The 22,031-nt window shown below is 44.0% G+C and overlaps 1 protein-coding gene across 4 annotated transcripts in view; it reads left to right on the forward strand.

The window, feature by feature from the left end:
- The window catches only part of RBMS3 (RNA binding motif single stranded interacting protein 3), a 1,099,136-nt gene extending 1,079,303 nt beyond the window's left edge, over positions 1 to 19,833 (forward strand). For all 4 annotated transcript variants that reach the window (XM_029070947.1, XM_007671050.4, XM_007671051.4 and 1 more), the window contains 3 exons: positions 5,633 to 5,713; positions 8,483 to 8,610; positions 15,578 to 19,833. In XM_029070947.1, coding sequence (XP_028926780.1) covers positions 5,633 to 5,713; positions 8,483 to 8,610; positions 15,578 to 15,584 — 216 coding nt within the window. In that variant the 3' untranslated portion in view covers positions 15,585 to 19,833. The remainder of the gene's footprint in view (positions 1 to 5,632; positions 5,714 to 8,482; positions 8,611 to 15,577) is intronic.
- The last annotated feature ends 2,198 nt before the right edge of the window (positions 19,834 to 22,031 follow it).

The following is a 22,031-nucleotide window of genomic DNA, read 5'->3' on the forward strand; positions in this document are numbered from 1 at the left end:
TAATCCCCATTTTCCAGATGAGGTAACCGAGACACCAAGAAGTTAAGTGACTCACCCAAGATCACACAGCTGATAAGCAGCGGAGCCGGGATTAGAACCCACGACTTCTGTCTCCCAAACTCATGCTCTTTCCCCTAAGCCACGTGTCTATCTTCTCTTAAACCACATTGGTTCTCTTTCTTTCTTCTCTTTTTTTTTTAACATCCAACCACAAGTGTAAGCAGATCATTCCCACCACAAAGCTAGGTTACATCTGTGGACTGTATGTTCGTTATGGGCCGGAATTCTGCCCATTCTGTTGTATTGTACTCTCCCAAGAGCTTAGAACAGTGCTCTGCATAGAGTAAGTGCTTAATACATACCACTGACTGGTTGACTGATCTCTTTGAACTATAATTTGACACTGGAATGATGAATTTGATGTGTGTTTACAGCATGGCATAGTCCCAAGACCAAATCCCATGAAGAACAGACCTGGAACTCAGCATTCTAACTATGATGATGATCTGGAGCACAATAACATCCTGCCCCAACTCTATAGGAGTGTCTGACTTTTTTTTTTAAATGGTACTCGTTAAGTGCTTTCTATGAGCCAGGCACCCTAGCAAGGGCTAGCTTAGATGCCAGACTGTGAGCCTGTTGTTGGGTAGGGATTTTCTCTAGCTGTTGCCAAATTGTACTTTCCAAACACTTAGTACAGTGTTCTGCACACATAAATGTGATTATACGTACGATTATACGTACTGAATACGATTATATGTATACGTAAGTGTGATTGAATACGAGTAAAGACGATTGAACGAATGAATGATCAGGTTAGACACACTCCCTGTCCCACGTGGGGCTCCCAGTCTAAGATAGAGGAGGATTTAATTCCCATTTTACAGATGAGGGAACTGAGGCTCAGAGAAGTGAAGTGACTTGCCCAAGGCCATACAGCAGACAAGTGGCTGAGATAGACTTAGAACCGGGCTCCTCTGACTTGCAGGCTTATTCTCTTTCCACTAGGCCACACTGCTACAGAGCCCCACCCTGAATTAGAAAATATAAGACAAAAAATGTTCTCTAAATGATAGAATGATTTGAAGAGAAATGTGGGCGCTGTAACCAGTGAGAATTTGAAGGACTTTGAACTCAAATAAATGATCTTGAGGCAACCTCAGGGTCGAAACGCACATCTTGAACTGAAGAAGGAAACTGAGGAATAAGTTGCTAAATGGAAATGAAGTACCTTACTTTCCACTCCTGAGCCCTACCAGTGAATGAGGACTGGTTTGGGAAAAAAAATTTCAGGTATGGATCAATGAACTCACAGTAAAAGGGATTTTTTTTTTTCTATTTTTCCCCATGTTTCTATTTCACAAGTCAGGGACTTTGAAGTTGGGGAACCCAGTGTTTTTCAGTTCTTTTTTGTCAATCTGGCATAAACATGTCTCTTCTTCAGCTCCAGAGTTGTTTCATGTTTTTAGTTGTTGCTGTTGTTTTCACATTAGTGATTCAGTGTCTAGACTTCTTGGAATGTGAGATGGGGTGGAGTTTATTTTCTGAATTTGAAAATGCTAGGGTAGGATTTGTGCTTTCTAGAACATAAAATATGGGTGCTCTCTCCTCACATTAAACCATCGATGCCAAGATGTGTGGCTGAAAGAAACTCTTGTTTCCTGTTGAAATCATGTTTTGTGAATCCATTATGCCAAAGGATATTCCCTTCTCTTTGTCAGCCACCGTAGTGGCAAAATGAGCTAGTTCTTGCAAAATAATCTTGACAGGGTTCTCTCCTCCAGTATTTCTTGGAATTTTGAGCCACTTAGTCACAAGAAATTAAGTTAAGGGCAGAAGCAAGTTGAAGTTTCAATACATAGGGTTGAAGTTTCAATAAATGGAATACAAAGAAATGTATCTAGTGAAGAGATTCACTCAAGAAACCCTTTCTCTAGCTCTTTGCCATATACTATTGTGATGAAAGAAAGGCTGCCTCAGAGGCAAACCAACTTAACAAAAAATGTGCTGTTCCACCTGGATTATTAACCCTCAATACAATCTATCTGTGCTCTTAAGGGATCAAACAGGTGCTATCAAATAAAATTTGTAGTTATCTTCAGCAGCCTAAACCTGGGAATGAAAATTGTTCATGGGTAAAGATTTGGATCCTGACTATGACTATTGCTGTAAATACTTGTCTCTGACTGTACAAGGACTGCTTCTGAGGAACTATGTGCCCAGCCCAGAAGAGCTTTATTTTGTGAATTTATCAAAAGGAAACCCATTTAATGGCTGTAAAGTGCCAGAGCATTGAAAGAGATAGATGGCCTAATCTTCTCAAGACGACAGACAGATAGAAAAACATTGTGTGGTTTCTTTTACCAGACCTGAGCTTGCCCTAAGTGAATTCCGAACCATGAAATGCATATAGATAGGCCAGAGCAGTTGGGAATTAATCAAATACGGTTTAGGAGGACTTTGTAGGGCGACTCTGTGTACTAGGTCAAGAGTAAATGAAGTATATGTAAAAAGAGTGACCAACTTAAATGATTTTCTTTGAGGGAAGATCAGTTGTTAAATAACCATTTAAAATTTGGAAATATAATTGAAGCCTGGTTTTCTGTGGTACATTTTCTCAAGTATTCCTTGAATCATTCTCGCCATTCTCCCCAAGGAAGGAGAGGAACGAGGGGAAGGGCTCCTTTATTAAATGAGAGGCCCAGATGAGACTCTGAATTACCCAAATCAGTGAGATACACAGAAACGAAGCTGAAATCAGTCCAGGGCCTCGTGACCTGAAGCTCTTGCTTTGGGGGCTGCCCTTCCCCTCCCCACTGTGCCTTAGAAACAGGAAGGATGAACATTTCCATCTTTGGAATATTGGGAAGAACTATACGACTTGATTTTGCCTTGAAGCCACGAGGAGACAAGGTGTTAATTTTGGTTTGCCTTTTTCTTCTTTTTCTCTCTCTTCTCTCTCTCTTTCTCTCTCCGTCTGTCACCTTTATCCTACCCTCTGCTCCTTTCTAGACCGTGGACCAGGTGCTGTACCTGAATGAATATCCGTGTATTATTCCAAGCACAGTCGGCACTTTATTCCCAATTGGCAATATGTAGTAAACCAGCCTCAATCCCAGAATGCTGTCCACTAGGTGATAAAGTCTTTAGGGATCAAATATATAAATACATACCTGTGAAAGAGACAGGACTATAATATCTGGACTATTTTTATTAACCCATGACAATCTATTTATTACAATGTTTCACATTCTTGTAGATTGAGTCCAGTTCAGGAGTTACATTTTGCGGAGTTCCTAATGGCTAAAACTCTTTGTTTTCTAAACTAATAAGTGAAAATACGCTTTAGGCTACGTGCCACTATGGAATACAGTTAACTGCCTAGACAGACAAGAATATGGTTCCCTCACCTGCTCCCATCCATCATCTTACACTGGTGACAACTAATATCCCTGTATTACTACCATTACAGATTTACAGTGGCCCAGGAATGCAGTGAGCGCTGTAATTAATTAACACCCAGTTCCTGCATGACACAGTGGAAAGAGCACAGAATTGAAAGTCGAGGAAACCTGGGTCGTTGTCCTAGTTTTGCCACCCGCCTGCTGTGTGACTTCCCTGGGCCTCAGTTTGCTCATCTGTAAAATGGGGATTAAATGCTTGTCCTTCCCTCCTACTCTGTGAGCTCCAAGGGGGACAAGCACCTAGCCCAAAGCTTAATGTATAGTAAGCACTTAGTAAATAAGCATCCACTGCAAGAATATTGCAAAGAGATTAGAATCTCTCTGGGCAAGACAGACAAAAGGATTAAGACTCTATCCAATCAATAATGAAAAATGTATATAATAATAATAATAATGTTGGTATTTGTAAAGCGCTTACTATGTGCCAAGCACTGTTCTAAACGCTGGGGTAGAAACAAGGTAATCAGGTTGTCCCATGTAAGGCTCACAGACTTCATCCCCATTTTACAGATGAGGTAACTGAGGCACAGTGAAGTGAAGTGACTTGCCCAAGGTCACACAGCTGGCAAGCGGCGGAGCCGGCATTAGAACCCATGACCTCTGACTCCCAAGCCCGTTCTCTTTCCACGAAGCCACGCTGCTTCTCAACAGCATAGCCTAGTAGAAAGAGTTCAGGCCTGGGAATCAGAGGACCTGGGTTGTAATTCTGGCTCCCGCACGCCTGTGACATTGAACAATTTATATAATAGTCTGTCTCCCTCTCTAAACTGTAAGATTCTTCAGGGCAGGGAATATTTCTATGAACTCTGTTATATGCCTTGGTACGGTGTTTATGTACATATCCATAATTTGCCTATATTAATGTTTATCTCCCCCTTTAGACTGTAAGTTTAATTGAGGGCAGGAAGTGTGTCCAACGACTCTGTTGAACTGTATTCTCCCAAGCGCTTAGTGTAGTGTTCTACACACGGGAGGTGCTCAGGAAATACCATTGATTGATTGATAGTGGTTGCCCCAAATATCTGGTGAAAATCATTGGATTTTCCTGTGCCTTATGGGATGGTATTCTAGGTCGTCTAAAGGCAGAAGCTGGGCTAGAAACGTCATGGTTTCAGGTGACTTTTGACTATCTTGTGAAAAACACAATAGGTTTAAGACTAATGTGCAGTGACTCCAGTTGTTTGCTATATATTTAAAAATGCCTTCGTAAGTCTGGCATAGCTATTTAGATCGTCAGTGGGTGTGAGGGTGTGTTTATCCACAATATCGTAATATTTTTGTTCACCATAAATGATATAGAATGACTAATCCTGGGCTTTTGTACTTTCCTCAAAAATCTTTCTCTTGATGTATACATTTTGCAATCTGCTTTTTCCAACATCTTCACAATGAATATCCACAAAAATTAATCAGTAGACTGTCTGAATGTGAAAAGGAGAAACTCAGTGAATTCCATGAAAGCAGGAGCTTGCAGAACTCACTGACAATACAGACCCCAGACCAAGACTTTTATATTGCATTCCGTGCGGTAACTTGGTGAAAATAAGCTTGACATCAGCCAGGATCTCCGTCTAAATAAAGAGATGGGTTCGTCTGGGGACTGTTTTGCGGGGAGGGGTCTATGAGTGGCGAAGGGGGCGGGTTTTTTTTTAAATTGACCGAATTCCATCATTGTTTAAAATTCAAACTTTAAAATTTCAAAATATTGTAGGTACAAACATCACACTTTAAAATTCCAAAATATTAAAATTTCAAAGTATGGTAGGCCCAATGATGGAAAAGGGTAAATTTGAAACAAACATCAAGGAAGGCTGAACTCCGTTCGGGAATCTCGAGAAGAAAGTATTTCCGATCAAATGGCACCAATCCTTTCTTTCTGTTTTCATCAGTTCCTCTAAAATGAACAAAGTGGGCCTTTCTGCCCTCCTTATCATCTTGCTGGGTTTTAAAATGCTCTTCTGACATCAATGACGCGTCAGGTGGCCGGAGAATGCGTCGGCCAAATCTGCCATATCGTCGTCTCCCGAGGGTTCAGTTCAGTGCCCTGCACGTAGTAAGGGCTCACCAAATACCATGGATCTGTCGATTCTGTGGCCAGAATGGTCTGGTATAATTTACAGTTTGTTTTGAACGGCTGCTAATCCCCATATTCCTTTGCCTCGTTCTAGTATATGACCGCTGCTGCGCCTATGCAAGGGACCTACATTCCCCAGTACACTCCTGTGCCTCCAGCAGCTGTCCCTATTGAAGTAAGTTCACCTCTATTCTTGCAGGTGGGGTCGAGGGGGGAGAAAAAGCACTGCAGCCTACCATAACCCACCCAGCACATTGGGGAAATTCTCTGTGAGATTTGGTCCGCACGTACAAGGTAAAATTGCAAGTTTCATCATTAGGTCTCCGCCTTTTTGCCATTCATCCCTTTGCTTTGCTTTGTAAAAAGGAAAGAATTTCCCGGAGGGGTTGATGGGCTCTTTGGGTGTGATTTTTGTTTTCTTCTTCATGTCGGGGGAAGGCTGAGGGTCAAAGAATCACATCGACGACTAGGAGGTGAGCCATCAACCCTCTCAGCTCCGAGAAGAAAAGACGGTAACTTTGAATTGAACTTTACCGTCCTGAGAAAACGAAGGTGAAAACCGGCCAACCCTTCCCCCTTGCCTCCATGGACATGAAGGAGACTCGCTCTCACCAGTCTTTTTCACCCTAGAGAAAGGTTTTACTTCTCTCTCTGTCTCTCTCTCTCTTCCTCTCTCTGTCTCTCTCTCTCTCTCTGTCACAGTTCTTGGGCAGTGCCACCCCAGTCTAACTCTAGCCAGGGAGTGTTGGCCAGATGCCGCAGAGCAGATGGCCAGCCCCCTCCCTGGGGCACGGTGTCCTCTCCCTCCACAGGGAACAGGGTGTTTATACCTTTAGGGAAAATCCCACCGAAAGAGGGGAGTCTAGGGCAACGAGGCGATGGTGATTCTCTTAGATTTGTGTTCTTCTCTCTGGTTCTACCCATTTTTTTTTCATTGCCACTTTTCCCCTCCCCTGTTGCGTATGTGTCATCACGGTCACAGTACCTTGTCTTCAGCTGGCCCTCCTCTGGAGTTGATGCCAGGGCTGGCTGGGGATGCTCTTTCAGCAGCTACTGTATGTTGGCACCGCTCCACCAGTGAGTCCACCCTGATTCTCCCAACCTCCAGGGCCGCAGAGATTGAGAATCCCAAATCATCTCCCACATGGTAGGACTGTCCACTATTTTGTAATACTAAGCTGGCCTTATATAAATCCTTTAAGGGAACTACTTGCTCTGGGAATCGGTTCATTTTTGCGTGTGACAGATGTATGCTGATGTCAATGTTTTTGAATACCCAGAATCTTTTAAGGGACACTATTAAGTAGTCTAGGCTCCAGCTGGAATGGATTTTCAAACTTCCTCCTAAGGGGAATTCTGGAAGTGGGGTGGCTTTCGATTTCAAATTCGATGTAATTGAGCATTTGGGCCGTGGACAATATCTGACTGATGAGACTGGCATTGACGATGCCAAAGGAAGCACAGAAAATCGAAAAGTTGAACGTTTCAACCGTAAGATCGTTTAAATGCAGCTCAGTTCTCCCGTGAGCATATCGGTGCTCGGAGGATTTTCTGTCCATATTCATTCATTCAGTAGTATTACTTATTAGTAATAAGCGCTTACAGTGTGCAGAGCACTGTACTAAGCCCTTGGGAAAGTACAACACACACACACACACGCACACACAGAAATAGACTCTAAAAACATACTTGCCTGTAATGGACTATTTCCAGAGGGGGTATAGATGTGTTTTTGGCACAGAAGCTCGTGGGGCAGAAGCCGTGTCCCTACTTGAAGATGGGCACGTCAAGCGGCCAGAAAGCACCCTGATGTGATGGTGTTCTTATTGGTAATGGATGACCATCCCCAGTCCAACCTCAGAGGTATCATGACTCCTCAGGGCAAAGAATACCCCTTTCCTATTGGATCCCCTTCATACTGGTTCCCGACCAGGAAGGATGCAGAGAGCTGCCTCCCTCACCCAGCCCTTCTCATTCGTTTCCCAGGGAGGAGCACTGTCTCGCTGCTAATGAAGGTACCTCTTTAGGCCACCTGGTTTCGACCTTCCGTCTCTCTTCCTTCTAGCTCGCTCCCGTAGAAGGCCATCTGCTAAATCCCCTGCTCGGTCCCCTGCGAGGATTTGTGTATTCCAGGACCTAAACAAGAAAACCACATAGTTGATGGGTACAGTACGTACCAGGGCTCGGGTGCAATTTTGTTGAGGAGAAAAATCATTTAAGTAGGAAACCCCGCACTGGCCTAGTGCTCAGAACAATGAGATCGTCTTAGGGCTCCTCTCGTTGCCTCGGTGGAAGGCAAACCAGAAGATGGGACCAGATGTAAAAAAAATATAAATTTTGCAAATGGAGAGGAAAACAAATCATGGGCTGCTTAAGTGTGCTACGAAACCACTGAAAGAGATCATTCTGTGCCTTATAGGGGAAAAAGAATTGTAGTCACTGGACAGAGACCTACTTAGCAGTGTCCTCTTAAATGAAATCCTTATTTTGACTATGACTTGTTTTAAAAGAAGAAACCAACACTCTGCCAAAGCATATATATAGCATGGTACAAAGCATTGGCCATATTCAGGTCTTAGCGGAGCCTGTGATCCGAATCCTGCATGAGTACCTAACTAGTTAAGTATCGTAAAGTCCGGAGGTGTTGTTCGCCGAATGTTTCAATGCCACCACGGGTGTTAAAAGTAGTGACTGGCATCCTAACTAATGAGAGACTTTCTCATGGTAAGGCTGATGGCTAGAGTCATAGCACATTTGGTTTGCATTCTTTGCCCTTATTCCCAGCATTCTGTGCATTTCTGGTCCTGAGTTCAAGTTGCTGGAAGCAACCGTATTGTTGTAGCCAAATAAAAGAGGTGGGGAGGCATCCCGCCCTCCCTCTTAAAGAGAGACCGCCTTTAGCCGGCATCGACATCAAACTTCTGTGTTCCCTCTGCTCTCCTAGGGTGTTGTTACTGATACCTCTCCCCAGACAGTAGCACCTTCATCACAGGAAGCCAGTGGTCAACAGCAACAAATGGCAGTGGAAACGTCTAGTGAGCACGCACCTGCATACTCCTACCAACAGTCTAAGTAAGTAGATGCCACGTGAAATTCCCGACCGTAGGGATGAGCAGCTTTCATTTCCTCCATATCATATTAGAAGAATCCCAGAATGCTTCCATCTGGAATGTGCTGCCCTTCTGAATACGTTGTGGTGAATAAGGGAGAAACGACGCTAACGATAAACATGACGTGGCTCAGTGGAAAGAGCCCGGGCTTGGGAGTCAGAGGTCGTGGGTTCGAATCCCTGCTCTGCCACTTGTCAGCTGTGTGACTATGGGCAAGTCACTTCACTTCTCTGTGCCTCAGTTACCTCATCTGTAAAAGGGGGATGAAGACTGTGAGCCTCACGTGGGACAACCTCATTACCCTGTATCGACCCCAGCGCTTAGGACAGTGATCTGCACATAGTAAGTGCTTAACAAATACCAACGTTATTATAATGATGAATAGTCATTGTACTTGGCAAGTGCTTACTGTATGGCAAGCACAGCTCTAAGCGCTGGGGTAAATACAAGGTGATCAGGTTGAACTCAGTCCCCTGTCCCACATGTAGCTTACAGCTTAAGTCAGAGGGATATCTAGAACAGCAAAGTGCTCGAATATACGCAAAGTGGAAGTTGAAGATTCCGCCGGTACCCATTTCTTCCATCTTCACATGATTCGGCAATTCGATGCAAAGGGATAAGCGTATATATCCGTGATTCATTTATTTATATTTCTGTCTATTACCCTCTCCAGGCTGTAAGCTCCTTGTGGCCAGGAACCTACCAACTTTGTTTTATACTGTACTCTCCCCAGCTCTGCACACAGTAAGCACTCTATAAATACTATAGTGTAAGATAACACATTTAGGAGCAGAACCAAACATCTAAATTAGGAGGGACATGCAGTGTGAGGAGTAACATTCATTCTGCTCTAGAGCAGCCACTGTGTCTTGTTGACTGTATGGCCAAGTTCCTGCCTTGTCGGTGTTTGGCTCTCTATCGTTGTGGACCACGTCTTCTCGTGGTGAGGCAGCGGATCACATCTCACGACGATCAGTCATTCAATCAATCGCATTTATTGAGTGTTTATCGCGGGGCAGAGACCCGTTTTGAGTGCTTGGGAGAGTACGATGTAAGAAACAGGTTGAACTGTGGCTTGGATCCTGGAAGCTAGAGTTGACCCTCTCGAAATTCCCGTCACACATCTTGTAACTCAGAGAAGCAGCATGGCCTAGTGAAAAGGCATGGTCCTGGGAGTCGGAGGGCCTGAGTTCTAATTCCAGATCTGCCACTTGCCTCCAGTGTGATCTTGGGCAAGTCCCTTGACTTCTCTGTGCCTCAGTTACCTCTTCTATAAAATGGAGATTAAATACCTGTTCTCCCTCCCCTTTATACCCTTAAAGCCCCATTTCGGCAGTGGCTGTGTTTGAGCCTATATCATCTCATATTTCTCCCAGTACTTAGTACGATGCCTGGCACCTAGTAAGTGCTTATTCGATATCACAGTTATTATTATTATTATTTTGAACTCTGACTAAATATGACCACTTTGAGCCTCAAGCTTCTAAGTAGCAGTGCCCTGTGAAATTGTAAATTTGATAGGGGTGATTCAAGCCGCTCACTTAGGGGCAGAGTACATGCCGACGATGTTCTGGCGGGTAGATCCCATCTTTTCCGGGACTAAAAGCCTCCAGCCCAAACATTCAATGCAAAAATCAAGCTAGTTTCCTGGACTGGCTTAGCTACTGTATGAGGGTTATTTTGTGGTGGTGGTTTTTCGAATAGTAATAGTATTAGTAATATTTATAGAGGGCTTACTGTGTCCAGAGCACTCTTCTAAGTGCCCAGTAAATTGCAGGATATTATGAACAGAACCCGCTTGGTGTTGTCCCTTGCCAACTGTCCCAAATATTGGCCCATGGGAGTGTTTTGAAAGGAGGACATGAAAAGCTGCCTTCAGTGCCCAGTGCACAATGCTTAGAAATGTAAGCCAAACTTTTTAAAAATGTGTGTCCTGTTTATGCCTGCCTTTCCCACTCCTTTTATACTGTACCAAGAGCTAGCAGCTATCAAATTGGAAGAGAATGTGTTTTTCAGAAGCCCAATCAACACTCTCAATCAATTCTAGCAGAAGGTCCCAATTATTTCTGAGGAAGGAGAAAGCAAGCAACCTGATTTGATCTGGGCTTTTGTTGCTTATGCCAGAAGAAGTTGTCAGAACTTTAAAGGATCTGTCCTGAACCAGTGAGCCAGGCTACAGTTACTGCTTAAATGTTATGGAAAAAAAACCACCTCACAAGTTCTCCATAGCATTAATAGTCTGGCCTTGCTTTTCCAATGCTTTCCAATGCTAGATATCAGTAAAGTCAAATGATTATTTTCCATTGGTAGGTATTAAGGCATACCTCTCTCTATATGCATACTACTTATGCGCACATGCATACACATATATCCATACGCACAAACGTATATGTGTCTGTATGTGTGTGTAAATATAGGACTTAGTTTTACCTCGGTGAAAAGTTCAGCTTCCATGCAAATTCCAGTGTCGGCCCTCATTGAAATTTAGCTGCAGATTTTCATTCACTGATTCCAGAAATGCAATTTCAGAGAAAGTGTTAACTTCAATCTGTATGAACTGAAACACCAGCCACATTTATTCCAGCCTCATCCTTTCCAATCAATTCTTTTTTTCCCCCTTTATTCTTATTGTCAGAGTGACAGATGAGGAGCTCTGTAAGCGATCGGAAAGGATATGGATGTTGACTTTTTCTTGCATTTTTAGCAATCCTGTTCAAATTCATTCATTCATTCAGTAGTATTTATTGAGCGCCTACTATGTGCAGAGCACTGTACTAAGTGCTTGGAATGTACAGTTCGGCAACAGATAGAGACAATCCCTGCCTATTGACGGGCTGACAGTCTAATCGGGGGAGACAGACGGACAAAAAACAAGACAACTTAATCATGATAAATAGAATCAAGGGGATGTACACCTCATTAACAAAATAAATGGGGTAATAGAAATATATACCTTTCTGTTTGTTACATAGTACTATGGCAGAAATGTTCCCACGAGCGTTTCACTCCCGTCACCCTGGTCTCTACCAGGTGCCAACTGTTCATTTCAAGTGTTCTTTCAAGCCCGGCAAGGCAGGGCTTTCCGACTGGTGGGCCCGGGGCTCCTTGTGGGAAGGGAACATGTCCGCCAACTCTTGTATTGTATTTTCCCAAGCTCCCAGTGCTCTGCACACAGTAAGTGCTCAATAAAAACCACGGATTGATGGATTGAAGGGAGAAGTGGCTTGGGAAGGGCAGGCAGACTGTGAAGAATGCACACTCTAAGTGACCCTGGGCAAGTCGCTGAACTTATCTATGACTCAGTTCTCTCATCTCTAAAATGGGGTTTAAGACGATGAGCCCCATTTGACATATGGATGGAGTCCAACCTGATTATCTTGTGTCTACTCAATGCTTTAGTGCAGTACCTTAACAAAATCTTTAGAAAAACACAATGAAACACATAATTAGAATAATATTTAAGCACCTAATATGTGTCAGGCACTGTACTAAGCACTAGGGTAGGAAATGTGTCTGTTGTTGTGTTATATTCTCCCAAGTACTTAGTACAGTGCTCTGCACCCAGAAAGGGCTCAATAAATACAGTTGAATGACTGAATGAATATAAGATCATCAGGTCCCACATGGGGCTCACAGTATCACTCAGTCAATCGATGGCATTTATTGAGTGCTTACTGTGTGCAGGGCACTGTACTAAGCACTTGGGCGAGTACACTCAATCAGTGTTGGTAGACCTGCCCACAGTGAGAGAGAACAGGTATTTAATCTCCATTTTACCGATCAGGTAACTGAGGTAGTTCAGTTAAATAACTGCAAAGTTAAGTGGCTTTCCCATGGTCACACAGCAGACAGGTGATGGAGGCAGAATTAGAACTCAGGTCCTCTAATTGTCAGGCCTGAACTCTTTCCACTAGGCCATACTGTTTCTCGTGACCCTAAATTCATTTTTGCATGGAAGGTCAAGGGACTGAGAGTCCAGCTCCAAAAGCCCCTCTGGGAGCAACCACTCCAGGTATCCCCCCATACTGGCCACCCGAGAGTGGCTGTGTTCATCCGATCTTATTTATTGAGCACTTACTGTGTGCGGAGCACGGTACTATTCTGTTACGGTATTTGTTGATCAGTCCATCGGTGGTCTTTATTGAAGGCTTACTATGTGCAGAGCACTGTACTCAGCACTTGAGAGAGTACAGAACAGCAGAATTAATAGTCCTGGTCCCTGCCCATGCTGAGCTTATGGTCTAGAGGTAGAGACAGACATTACTATGAAAAGGTCATTTATAATATGGCATTTCAAGAATTGTAGGTAAGTGCAGTGGGTTTGGGAACGCATTGGAGAAATCTAAGCAGACCCCAGGAAGACTTTTCATTCCGTAGCACGAAGCTGCCTCACCGACAAACGGTAAAGTCAGATCGCCTCTACCCTGATAGGAGGCAGTTGCGTAGCTGAGCCAGAAGACAACCCTAAGAGGATGGCTGTCACCGGTGACCTGTTAAGCGCTTTCTGTGTGTCCAGCATTGTTGTAAGCCTAGCGCGGAGGTGGATGCTAGCTAATTAGGTTCCAGCCTCCCGAGGTTTCGCTTCCCTTTCATTCATTCGCTCAGTGGTATTTATCGAGTGCTTACTCTGTGCCAAGCACTGTACTGAGTACTTTGGAGAGTAGAATATAACAATAAATTGACACATTCCCTGCCCACAACGAGCTCCCTTTCCCTTTTTAAGAGAGCGGCTTGCAGCCCTGCCAGTGCAAACTTGCCTGTGACCCCTGTGGTTGGTGGTCAAGCCTAACGTGGGACAAGGTGGCTATCGAAAGCATCGGTAAAGGTTAGCGGACAGAGCGGTTCCGGTCCCTCGGACCCCGGGGACTCCTGAGACATGGTAGCTCACTGAGTGGAGACTCCCTCCCTTTGCAAATCCAGTCAGTTTTTGTTCTCCGTACAATAATCTTCCTAGAAGAGGAACTCTGTCCATTTAGAAATAAATTGCTGTGAGCCTAAAACCCATGAAAGCAAGGAGATCGATGGCTGAAGATGAAGATTCTCTCCTCTTACTACTAATAACGAGGCCAGTTCATTTATTCATTCATTCAACCGTATTTATTGAGCACTTACTCTGTGCAGAACCCTGGACTAAGCTTGGAAAGTACAGTTCAGCAGGAGAGAGAGACAGTCGCTTCCCACGGCGGGCCTATTCATCCCACCAGGATTCCCAAGGGCCGCAAGGCAGCTCCGGCCACGCCTTCGTTTAGCCTCTGCGGAAGCAGGCGCTGGGGTTGGCAGTGAGTGGTCTGAACGCTGAAGCTCACGCAGCTCCTAAAGCCACATGAAAGAGGATAGGACAGGGTAGCAGAGGACCGCTGGGACTGTGCTCCCCTCCTGGGCCACCCACAGCATCGCCCACACGAGAAAATCTCGGTCAGTCAGTCGATGGTATGTACTGAGCGCTGACTGTGTGCAGAGCACTGGCCTAAATGCTAGGGAGAGCACGATAGAACAATCAACCCACATACATTCCCCACCCACAACGATCTTCCAGACTTCAGGGTGGAACAGGAGCCAATTTTTTTCTCTTCACAGTGGCATGAGTTGCTTCTTTCTCCAGGTCTTAGAAACAAGCCTCTTTATAACCTAAATAAGCTTATAGAAGATAGGCCAGAAATTGGGGGAGAGGTTTGGTACCCCATGAGCATTCTTTTCAATATTTTTGACTAAAATATATCATCAGGCACCATGTTTGATTGGTCTCTCACTCTTCACGAAACTCAGGCCGAGTTCCCCCTGGGATTCTGACCAGATTTTACATCTTTACCCCAGTGTAAATCGTTGTGGGCAGAGAATGTCACCGTTTATTGTTGTACTTTCCCAAGCGTTTAGTACAGTGCTTTGCGCCTAGTAAGTGCTTAATAAATATGACTGAATGAATGAATGAAATGCTTGGATTGAGGAAGGGCTCTTTTTGTTTATCTTCCTAATTACTGCAGCAAGATGACCCTTGTCTCATAAAGCGAGTGGTTCTAAGACAATCATCTATCAGTCAAACGTCTCAGAAGAGCCTTGAGCTCTGGGAAACCTTTCCTCGGGTGCACACGCTCCACGTAGGCATCCCTCTGAAGATGAAAGGCAGCCCCTTCTCTGCCTACCCAAGGGAGAGATTCAAATTGGGGCCAATTGCTGTTTTATCCTTTCGGGCTGCTATTTTATAGAGGGAGTTCCATTTCCTGAGTAAAACGCCAACGAAGAACGAGCCGCATTCAAAGCCTTGTCCCTGGTGGGTCTGAGGTGGCCAGTGACACCACTGAAGAAGGCCATCTGGTATAAGGTCAACACATCCCTTGGAAGGTTTCAGAGGGAGGGGCAGCGTGCTTCAGGGTCCGGGCCAAACTGACGACCTACGGAGCCGAAATGCCGCGAGACGCGGCCTCTCCGCCAGGGTCACGACCGAGTCCCCGAGCAGTTCTGTTCGACGTCCCTCACGGCCTCTACTCCAAATCCGGCGGCGAGATGGGATCGCAGATAACTGTGGCCATCTCCTAGCGCTGACGCTCACCTCTCCTCGACTCGGTTGCACTGGGTGGGCCCCCGTGAGGAAATGAGTTGCAGTTTCAAAGCGAAAACACGGCGCTGCATTCTTCGCGGTATATTCCGTAGCGGAGGATAAATCGGGCCGAGCATCCTGACCTTTCATGAGAGTCGAAACTGGAGGGTGGGGAAATGAGGGAAAAGATGGGGAAATGTGAACTTGGCATTCTCAGTGAAGGAAAGGGCTTCTACCTCACCATCCTGAATGCGGTGACTGCCCTGTATTTAAACAGCTGCAAAGTTAGTTTGACTTGGATTCTTATTAAAGAGAACCGGGTGGAAAAGAAGAAAGGGGCTTATTTCAAAGTTGTTTTGACTTAATGACCACTCTAATCCAATTGTTTCCACAGACAATAAACAGGACTGAAGAATGTCGGTCTGAAAACTTTGCCTTGAACGGAGAAACTTCATTGAACAAGAAGTTGGCTTCCAGTTTGCACAGGCGTCAACCGAATGCTTTTTTTTTTCTTTTCATTTTCTACTTTCCCCAACGAAAACAAAGTGTTTTTATGTGCTGTGCAAATGGTTCCTTCATGTAGTCTGACAGTTTTATTTTTGCTATAATTTTTTTTAATTAAAGAAAAAACCCAGAGGAAAAAAAAAAACACTGGGGGTTGACATTTCATCTGGATGAACATTTGAATTCAGAATTTACCTGGAGGTGTAGATAGATTTTTTTTTTCTTTTCTTTTGAAAACAGCAAACCTGACGATGTCAAGAGGGAGCGAGCTGAGATGAAAACTAATTGTCTTCCTCAATAATTAAGCTCTTTCTCTTTTTTTTTTTTTCCTGGTTTAAATCTAGTGGGTTGGTTTTTTATTATTTTTCTTAGAAATGTTTAGGTAAGGTTTATCTCGAATCTTAATTGCCTTAATTTTAAGGACGTCAAAGGCTCTCGGGGCAAGCTGTCAACGTCTTGTTAGAAAACCAAGAAGGAATGGAAATATTGCTTAGTGCCAGTTTCAACTGGCACCGGAGTTTAATAGACTACGAGTTTTTAGAGTGAAAAAATAAACTGTACAGTTTAAAAGAAAATGCTTTTCTTCTTTTGAAGAAAATTTGTTGATAAAGAAACTGTGGCAACTTCAAGAATTGGAAAATGCTGGGACTTTGATGAACTTTGTCTTAAATGTTGACAGAAATCATTCTAGAAGGCTAAAGCATTTTACAGTAAAGTTATTGACATTGGGAAAAAAAAAACTGCATTATGAATAATGCGGGGTTTTGGGGCAGAATGCAGATTTTTTTTTATTTACAAAGCGTGATCGCTAGCAAAAACATTAGTGCTTTTTATCTGCAGTCTTTTTTATGAGCTTTAAGAAGTTTTTAGTCTGCTTTGCTTGTCACATTGCAAAACCTAGCTTAAGAGCATTAAAAAAAAAAAAAAAACCAAGTAGATAGGAGCTTATGGTCAAAAAAGTGCAAAAAAAAAAGCAATAGATAGAAGAAATTGTTGACAATTTCTGTAGTCTTTCCTAGTTGTGATCAAATGCAGCCTATGGATGGCCTATTTTATACCAAAGATGAAGTGACACCCTAACGCAGTCCAGAAGATAGAGGTTTTTGTTTTGGGGTTTGTTTTTGTTTCTTTCGTTGTTTTTTTAAAATCTTTATTTGACCGACATGGCCGGACCAGTTCTTACTTTCTCCTTTGTTTAAACTATCTTCCACTGGTGTTTGACATACTCCAAGAGTTTCTCGAGAAAAGGGGATTTGAGTTGGTCCTAGGAGCCTGTACCTGCTGTGCTAAACAGAGAATCGCAGTGCGAAGAGCGTTGAGTACCAACTCGTAGCCAGATGGGCTTTCATTTCTCTGTTATTTCCTCTGTCGCACTGCCTGATCCCTTGCGTGGTGAAACCTGTCTAGGGAAGCCCTTGTATTGGAAAGGCACCAGCCTCCAAGGCGGAAATGTCTTAGAACAGATTTGAGGTGATTTGCTAGAAAGAGTTGGTCTTCGAAGCCACCTGTCCAAACAGGCTGCAGTTGTGAGGAAGAGCAGATGGAATCCTTTCAGCAGGTTTTCCTGGGTCTGGAACTCCAGTCTTCCTTCTGAATCTCGCCACCTTGTGGGTTCACCGCCTCTCCTCGGTTGTTTGCCATCCTCCAGCGTGACTAGCCACCCTGAATCGTCAGCGTCGAGCGGTCGCCCCCTGCGTCGCGGGAGCCTGGAGATTCCAGAGAGAGCAAGCGTGCGCAGGTTTCTCCACCGCAATCTCTTCGGCACCTAGGAATGTCAAGAACGAGTCCTCTCCGATGCGGTTTTTGGTACGCTTTCAATATGCTGGTTGACAATCAGGATTTAGTGTGATTAAGGGGGAAGAGATGGATTCTGCCGCACTTTCAGGTGCACCAGTAAAGCCAAAGGAAATGTGCTCGCATTTGCTTGCTGAAGGATCAGGACGAAGCCGAACGAAATGACACGGTTTTACGCGTTTCTATCAAGAAATCATGCGGAGAAATTACGATCTTTTCTCCAAACGCAAAGTCAGTCGTTGAAGGGCGCTCAGTAGGAGAATTGATTTTGGACCGAGGCGTGGGATCCCAGAAAAAAAAAAAAAAAACCAAACGGATTGCAACAAAAGAAAAGTAGGAAATGTAAAACAGGGTATTCCTTTTTTCAAAAGAATGTTAAATCTTATTCCCATTACAGCAGCCTGCTTCCAAGGCCCCAGTTGCAGACCCAGATCTCTGGGTCGTGTAACTCAAATCCCACAAATTAAAATCCAAAAGAGTTTTTGTGGGTTTTCTTTTAAATATATTTCAAGTTTTGGAACGACAGTGTAGCCGATCTCGATTTCAAACTAGAGAAGGGTGCCCAAGCCAACGGCTGCTATGTATGCAACACACAAAACCAACAGAGGAATCAAATCTCAGCCGGTGACTCGCACAGCAACGATTTCCCACCGTTCAGAAAGAACTTTATCTTCTCACTTGACTCATCTCCTTCACCGTTATTATTTGCATCTAACGAATGCCGCTTCGGTTCTAGCATTGAAGAGGGCGTGCCCCGATTGGTGGGGTATGGAAAAAATTCAAGCTAGCCTTATTTTCTTCCTCTTTTCACTCTCTGAACTCTTTGTATAAATAGGGATTGTCCCTGGGCATAATTCAGTTGAATATGAAATAAACCCATTTTGTTCTATATCTGTATAAATACTGATGTGACACAAAGAAAAGTCTCATTCCCTATCGACAATGAGGCTACGTGAGGTAGCTACCATGTGGCTGATGAATATGCTGAGGTAACTTCCTGTTTCTATTCAAAACTCTGCTGCTTTATTTATACATTCAGAAACCTTTTTTTTTTTTTAATTTTAATTTTCATCTACAAAAGAAAAAGAATCTCAATGTTTTTATTAAGCCAGTTCGGGCAAAAGGAGATCGCTCTGTCTATCATTTTAACTGTCTGTGTGCATTTTTTTTGTTAGCATTGTTTAAATCGTGCCATACTGTAAGGTATCTCATTTTAAACCAAAAAGGAAAAGAGGAAAACAAAAGATCCCTCCTCCCTGCCAGAATTACCTTTTCCCCGTCAACCCGCTTATCTGCGACTAGGTCCTTACCTCTTACCCCAGAAAAACTCCGGGTTCCCAATGTAGGTGACGCTGAGGAAAGAAGCGTCCTGGTTTGACTCCAGAGAAGGAAACTGCCCCCACCTCCCATCCCCAGCGTGGCCACGACCCCATCCGCCAGTGATGTTAGCACAGTGCGGGAGCCCGATCCCGGGCAAAAATCAAAGCCGGTTCCCTTGCGGTTCGGGGCGGTCGGGTTGACGAGGGTTTGTTCGTGTGTTTCTATGCTTTGTCTGTCCTGCTGTAAGGAGCTAGGCCTGGCGGTTCCTGGCAAAGTCTTAAGGGATTGGGGCCTGACCTAACCATCGGGAACCAAACTCAAATCCTTGAACTGAACTGCACACACGCTTTCCATCACATCCAGATCTTGTATATAACTGAAGAACTAGGAATGGGTGTTATTTTCAAATATGGCATGCGAGGTCAGGAAAGATGGGCGCCCCACCTGGGCACTTCCCTTAGAAAGTCGAGACGATAACAAACAGCGAGAAGCGCAACAACACGCTGCGGAGTCACTCGCGCGACATCCCTATACCTGTTCAGGCCCGTACCGGTCGTTACCGAGGAGCCTTGAGGATTCTCTGCCTATCCGACTCCAGTTTGGCCAGCTCTTTCTAATTTATCTCGACTATTGGCCGCCATCTTCCGTAGAACAGACTTGCTTTGTCCGTTGCAGATAAACATAGTGGCCCATTTTAAACAGACTCCATTTTATTAAATGGCGCCTGCTTTCATGGCATCTTTGTGGTCGCCAAGGGACTTGAACTGTCTCTCTCTGATAGTTCATAAAGCTAATGTAACATAAAACTAGAAGCCTATTAGAACAATTTTGTCATGTTCTGATGTGGGTGCATGCACAACTGTGGAAGGTAAGAGTCGGTGATCAGTTGAGAAGCATTTTGAAGTGGGCTTGTGTTAAATGGGTTTTTACATGACTGAAAATCAAATAGAAGGGTATTATTTATGTATTTGTGTGTACCAAATCTCAGCAAATTTGAGGAAGCCTGCATTGTAATAAAGTTTATTTTTAATATGTCATAGTATTTTGATCTATATTATGTCATCTGTGGTGATCAAGGCAAAATGGTGATCCTCAGTAAATTGGCTCGGTTCGTAACTGTAAACTCAGTGGGATTGGCAGCCTCTCAGAGCCGGAGTGGGAAAGAGAGGACATTGAACGCGTGCATCGACTGAATTCCTGGTAGTCGGTCTTGCAACGGAGTGATAATGGGCTTAGAGTAATGAATCAATCCACTTTACTGACGCCATCAAATGTGGCATTAACAGATATTTGTGTTGGATTCCAGCCCAGCAACAGGTCTTATCAAACTTTTCCTTACCATGAAATTGGTTGTGCTCTAGCTGGGCCCCTGGGGAGGGTTTTGTCCCATTGGTTAGATAGCGCTTATGAATGGTTTCATGGCAGTGCAAAAGGAAAACCACCAAACCCAATGACTGGCCCCAGGAACTCTGCTCTCTCTCTGCACTCTCTCTCTCTCTCCCCCTTCTCTCTCGCTCTGTCCTCGGCTCCCTCTCTTTTGCTCGCTCCCTCTCCTTTGTATGGCTGTTCTTCTCTAGACGGTAGTGACTCCTTTCGTTTCGACTCCTCACCTGCATTCTTACGCCTACGGTGCTCACACACACCCTCCCAAGCAGAAGGATGGATGAGGTCACTGGAGTTTGCACCCTGTCGATTCCAGGCAGGGAGACCCCCACTTCCCCAACCCCCACCTCAGCCAGCAGCGAACCTATAGTGCAGCAGAGCCAGGAGTGCTTTCAGTCTCCCAGACGAAGCCTCGCTCCTCATCCTTGCTCATCAGCATCCCCAGCCTGACCCGCTCCACTACTGTGTTCACTCCTCAGTCTCACTGCCGGGTTTTCTAAGATCCAGATATTGAATGTTGAATTCTCTCTGTGTACAACCTGTTCTCAAGCCAGGAACGGATTCGTTTCCCTTGAAAATTAGTCAAAATCTTCGACACCCCTCCTCCCCTCTGCCACCTCGTCTCTCGTTTCATTATTCATTAGCACCTCCACCAGCAGGGGGGCAGAGAAAATGAAAGGACGCTGAAAACCAAATCAGTCTATTTTGGTCTCATGTTAACAGCCTTGACAGAAGGTGTGACGGGGAGGAGGTTGACACTATTGGTTAAGATGAGGCTTATCCGTGGACTCCAACACCCGTGAAATTCCAGCTCCCTGCTAGCCCAGATAGTTGAGAGCCGGCTATATTCTCTGAGGACAGTTGAACAGGTGACAGAAGTGATCAACCTTGTGCAGTAAAAGAGAAGTGTTTAACCGATGATCTTAATGAGTGATGCTATTCTTGTTTCATCGATTGCTGAGTGTGGGGAGAAAAACAATTTTGAATTAACACGCACCAAACCTCATTCCGTAGTCCAGATACTATCACGAATCCTTGCCAAGAGCATACCCGGATGCCACTGTTTTGTTACTCTTGATTCCTATGTCATTTCTGACTGACTTCTATGTTCTGCTGAACGTTCAGAATCGATTCCAATTTAATAAGTCCCCAAAAGTAAAATTAGGGAATGGACATCAATTAGTCCCCCGAAAGTGGAATTATATTAATAAAGACAGCCCAGAGTGTCAGGAAGTGGAAATTCTACTTCTTCAGCAAAATAAGCTGTCAGCTGTCAAGGAAAAAAAATCTAAGATTCAAAATATCACCTTGAATTGGTTTTTCCGCTTTTAAAAATAAAAAGATTCCACTTGAGAAAAAGGTCTTTGAATTGAATTGGAGCCTTGAAGCCAAAAAATGTTCTGACGAGGAGGTTAGGAGTTTCAAAGTAGGCCGAGGGTTTCATATGATTTTATTTTTTTAATCCCTAACAAACCTCACGGTAACCAAATTCTACACCATTGAACCTCTGAAAGACATGAAATTATGAACCTTATTTATATAAGAACATCGATGTATTGGTGTCTCAAGTTGTCATGGAAAGTTCTGTAACTATGATATTTCGGGTTTGAGTTTTTATTTTTTCCATTTGTACCACAATCCCAACTAGCTGCCATTTTCCCAATCCTCGGGCTTTCTGTAGATCAGTGGATGTTAGGTTTAAACTTCTGTTTTCTTTGATGAAGCTTTCAATAAAAAATGAAAACCAAAAAAAAAAACCGCAGCTGGTCAGTTGCATTTTATTCTTCCACAGTTCTCGATCTCTCTGAAGGTGAAGGGTGAGTTTGTGGGAGAAACACAGCTTTTCG

This window comes from Ornithorhynchus anatinus, chromosome 8 (assembly GCF_004115215.2).
Source record: "Ornithorhynchus anatinus isolate Pmale09 chromosome 8, mOrnAna1.pri.v4, whole genome shotgun sequence".
NCBI lineage: Eukaryota > Metazoa > Chordata > Mammalia > Monotremata > Ornithorhynchidae > Ornithorhynchus > Ornithorhynchus anatinus.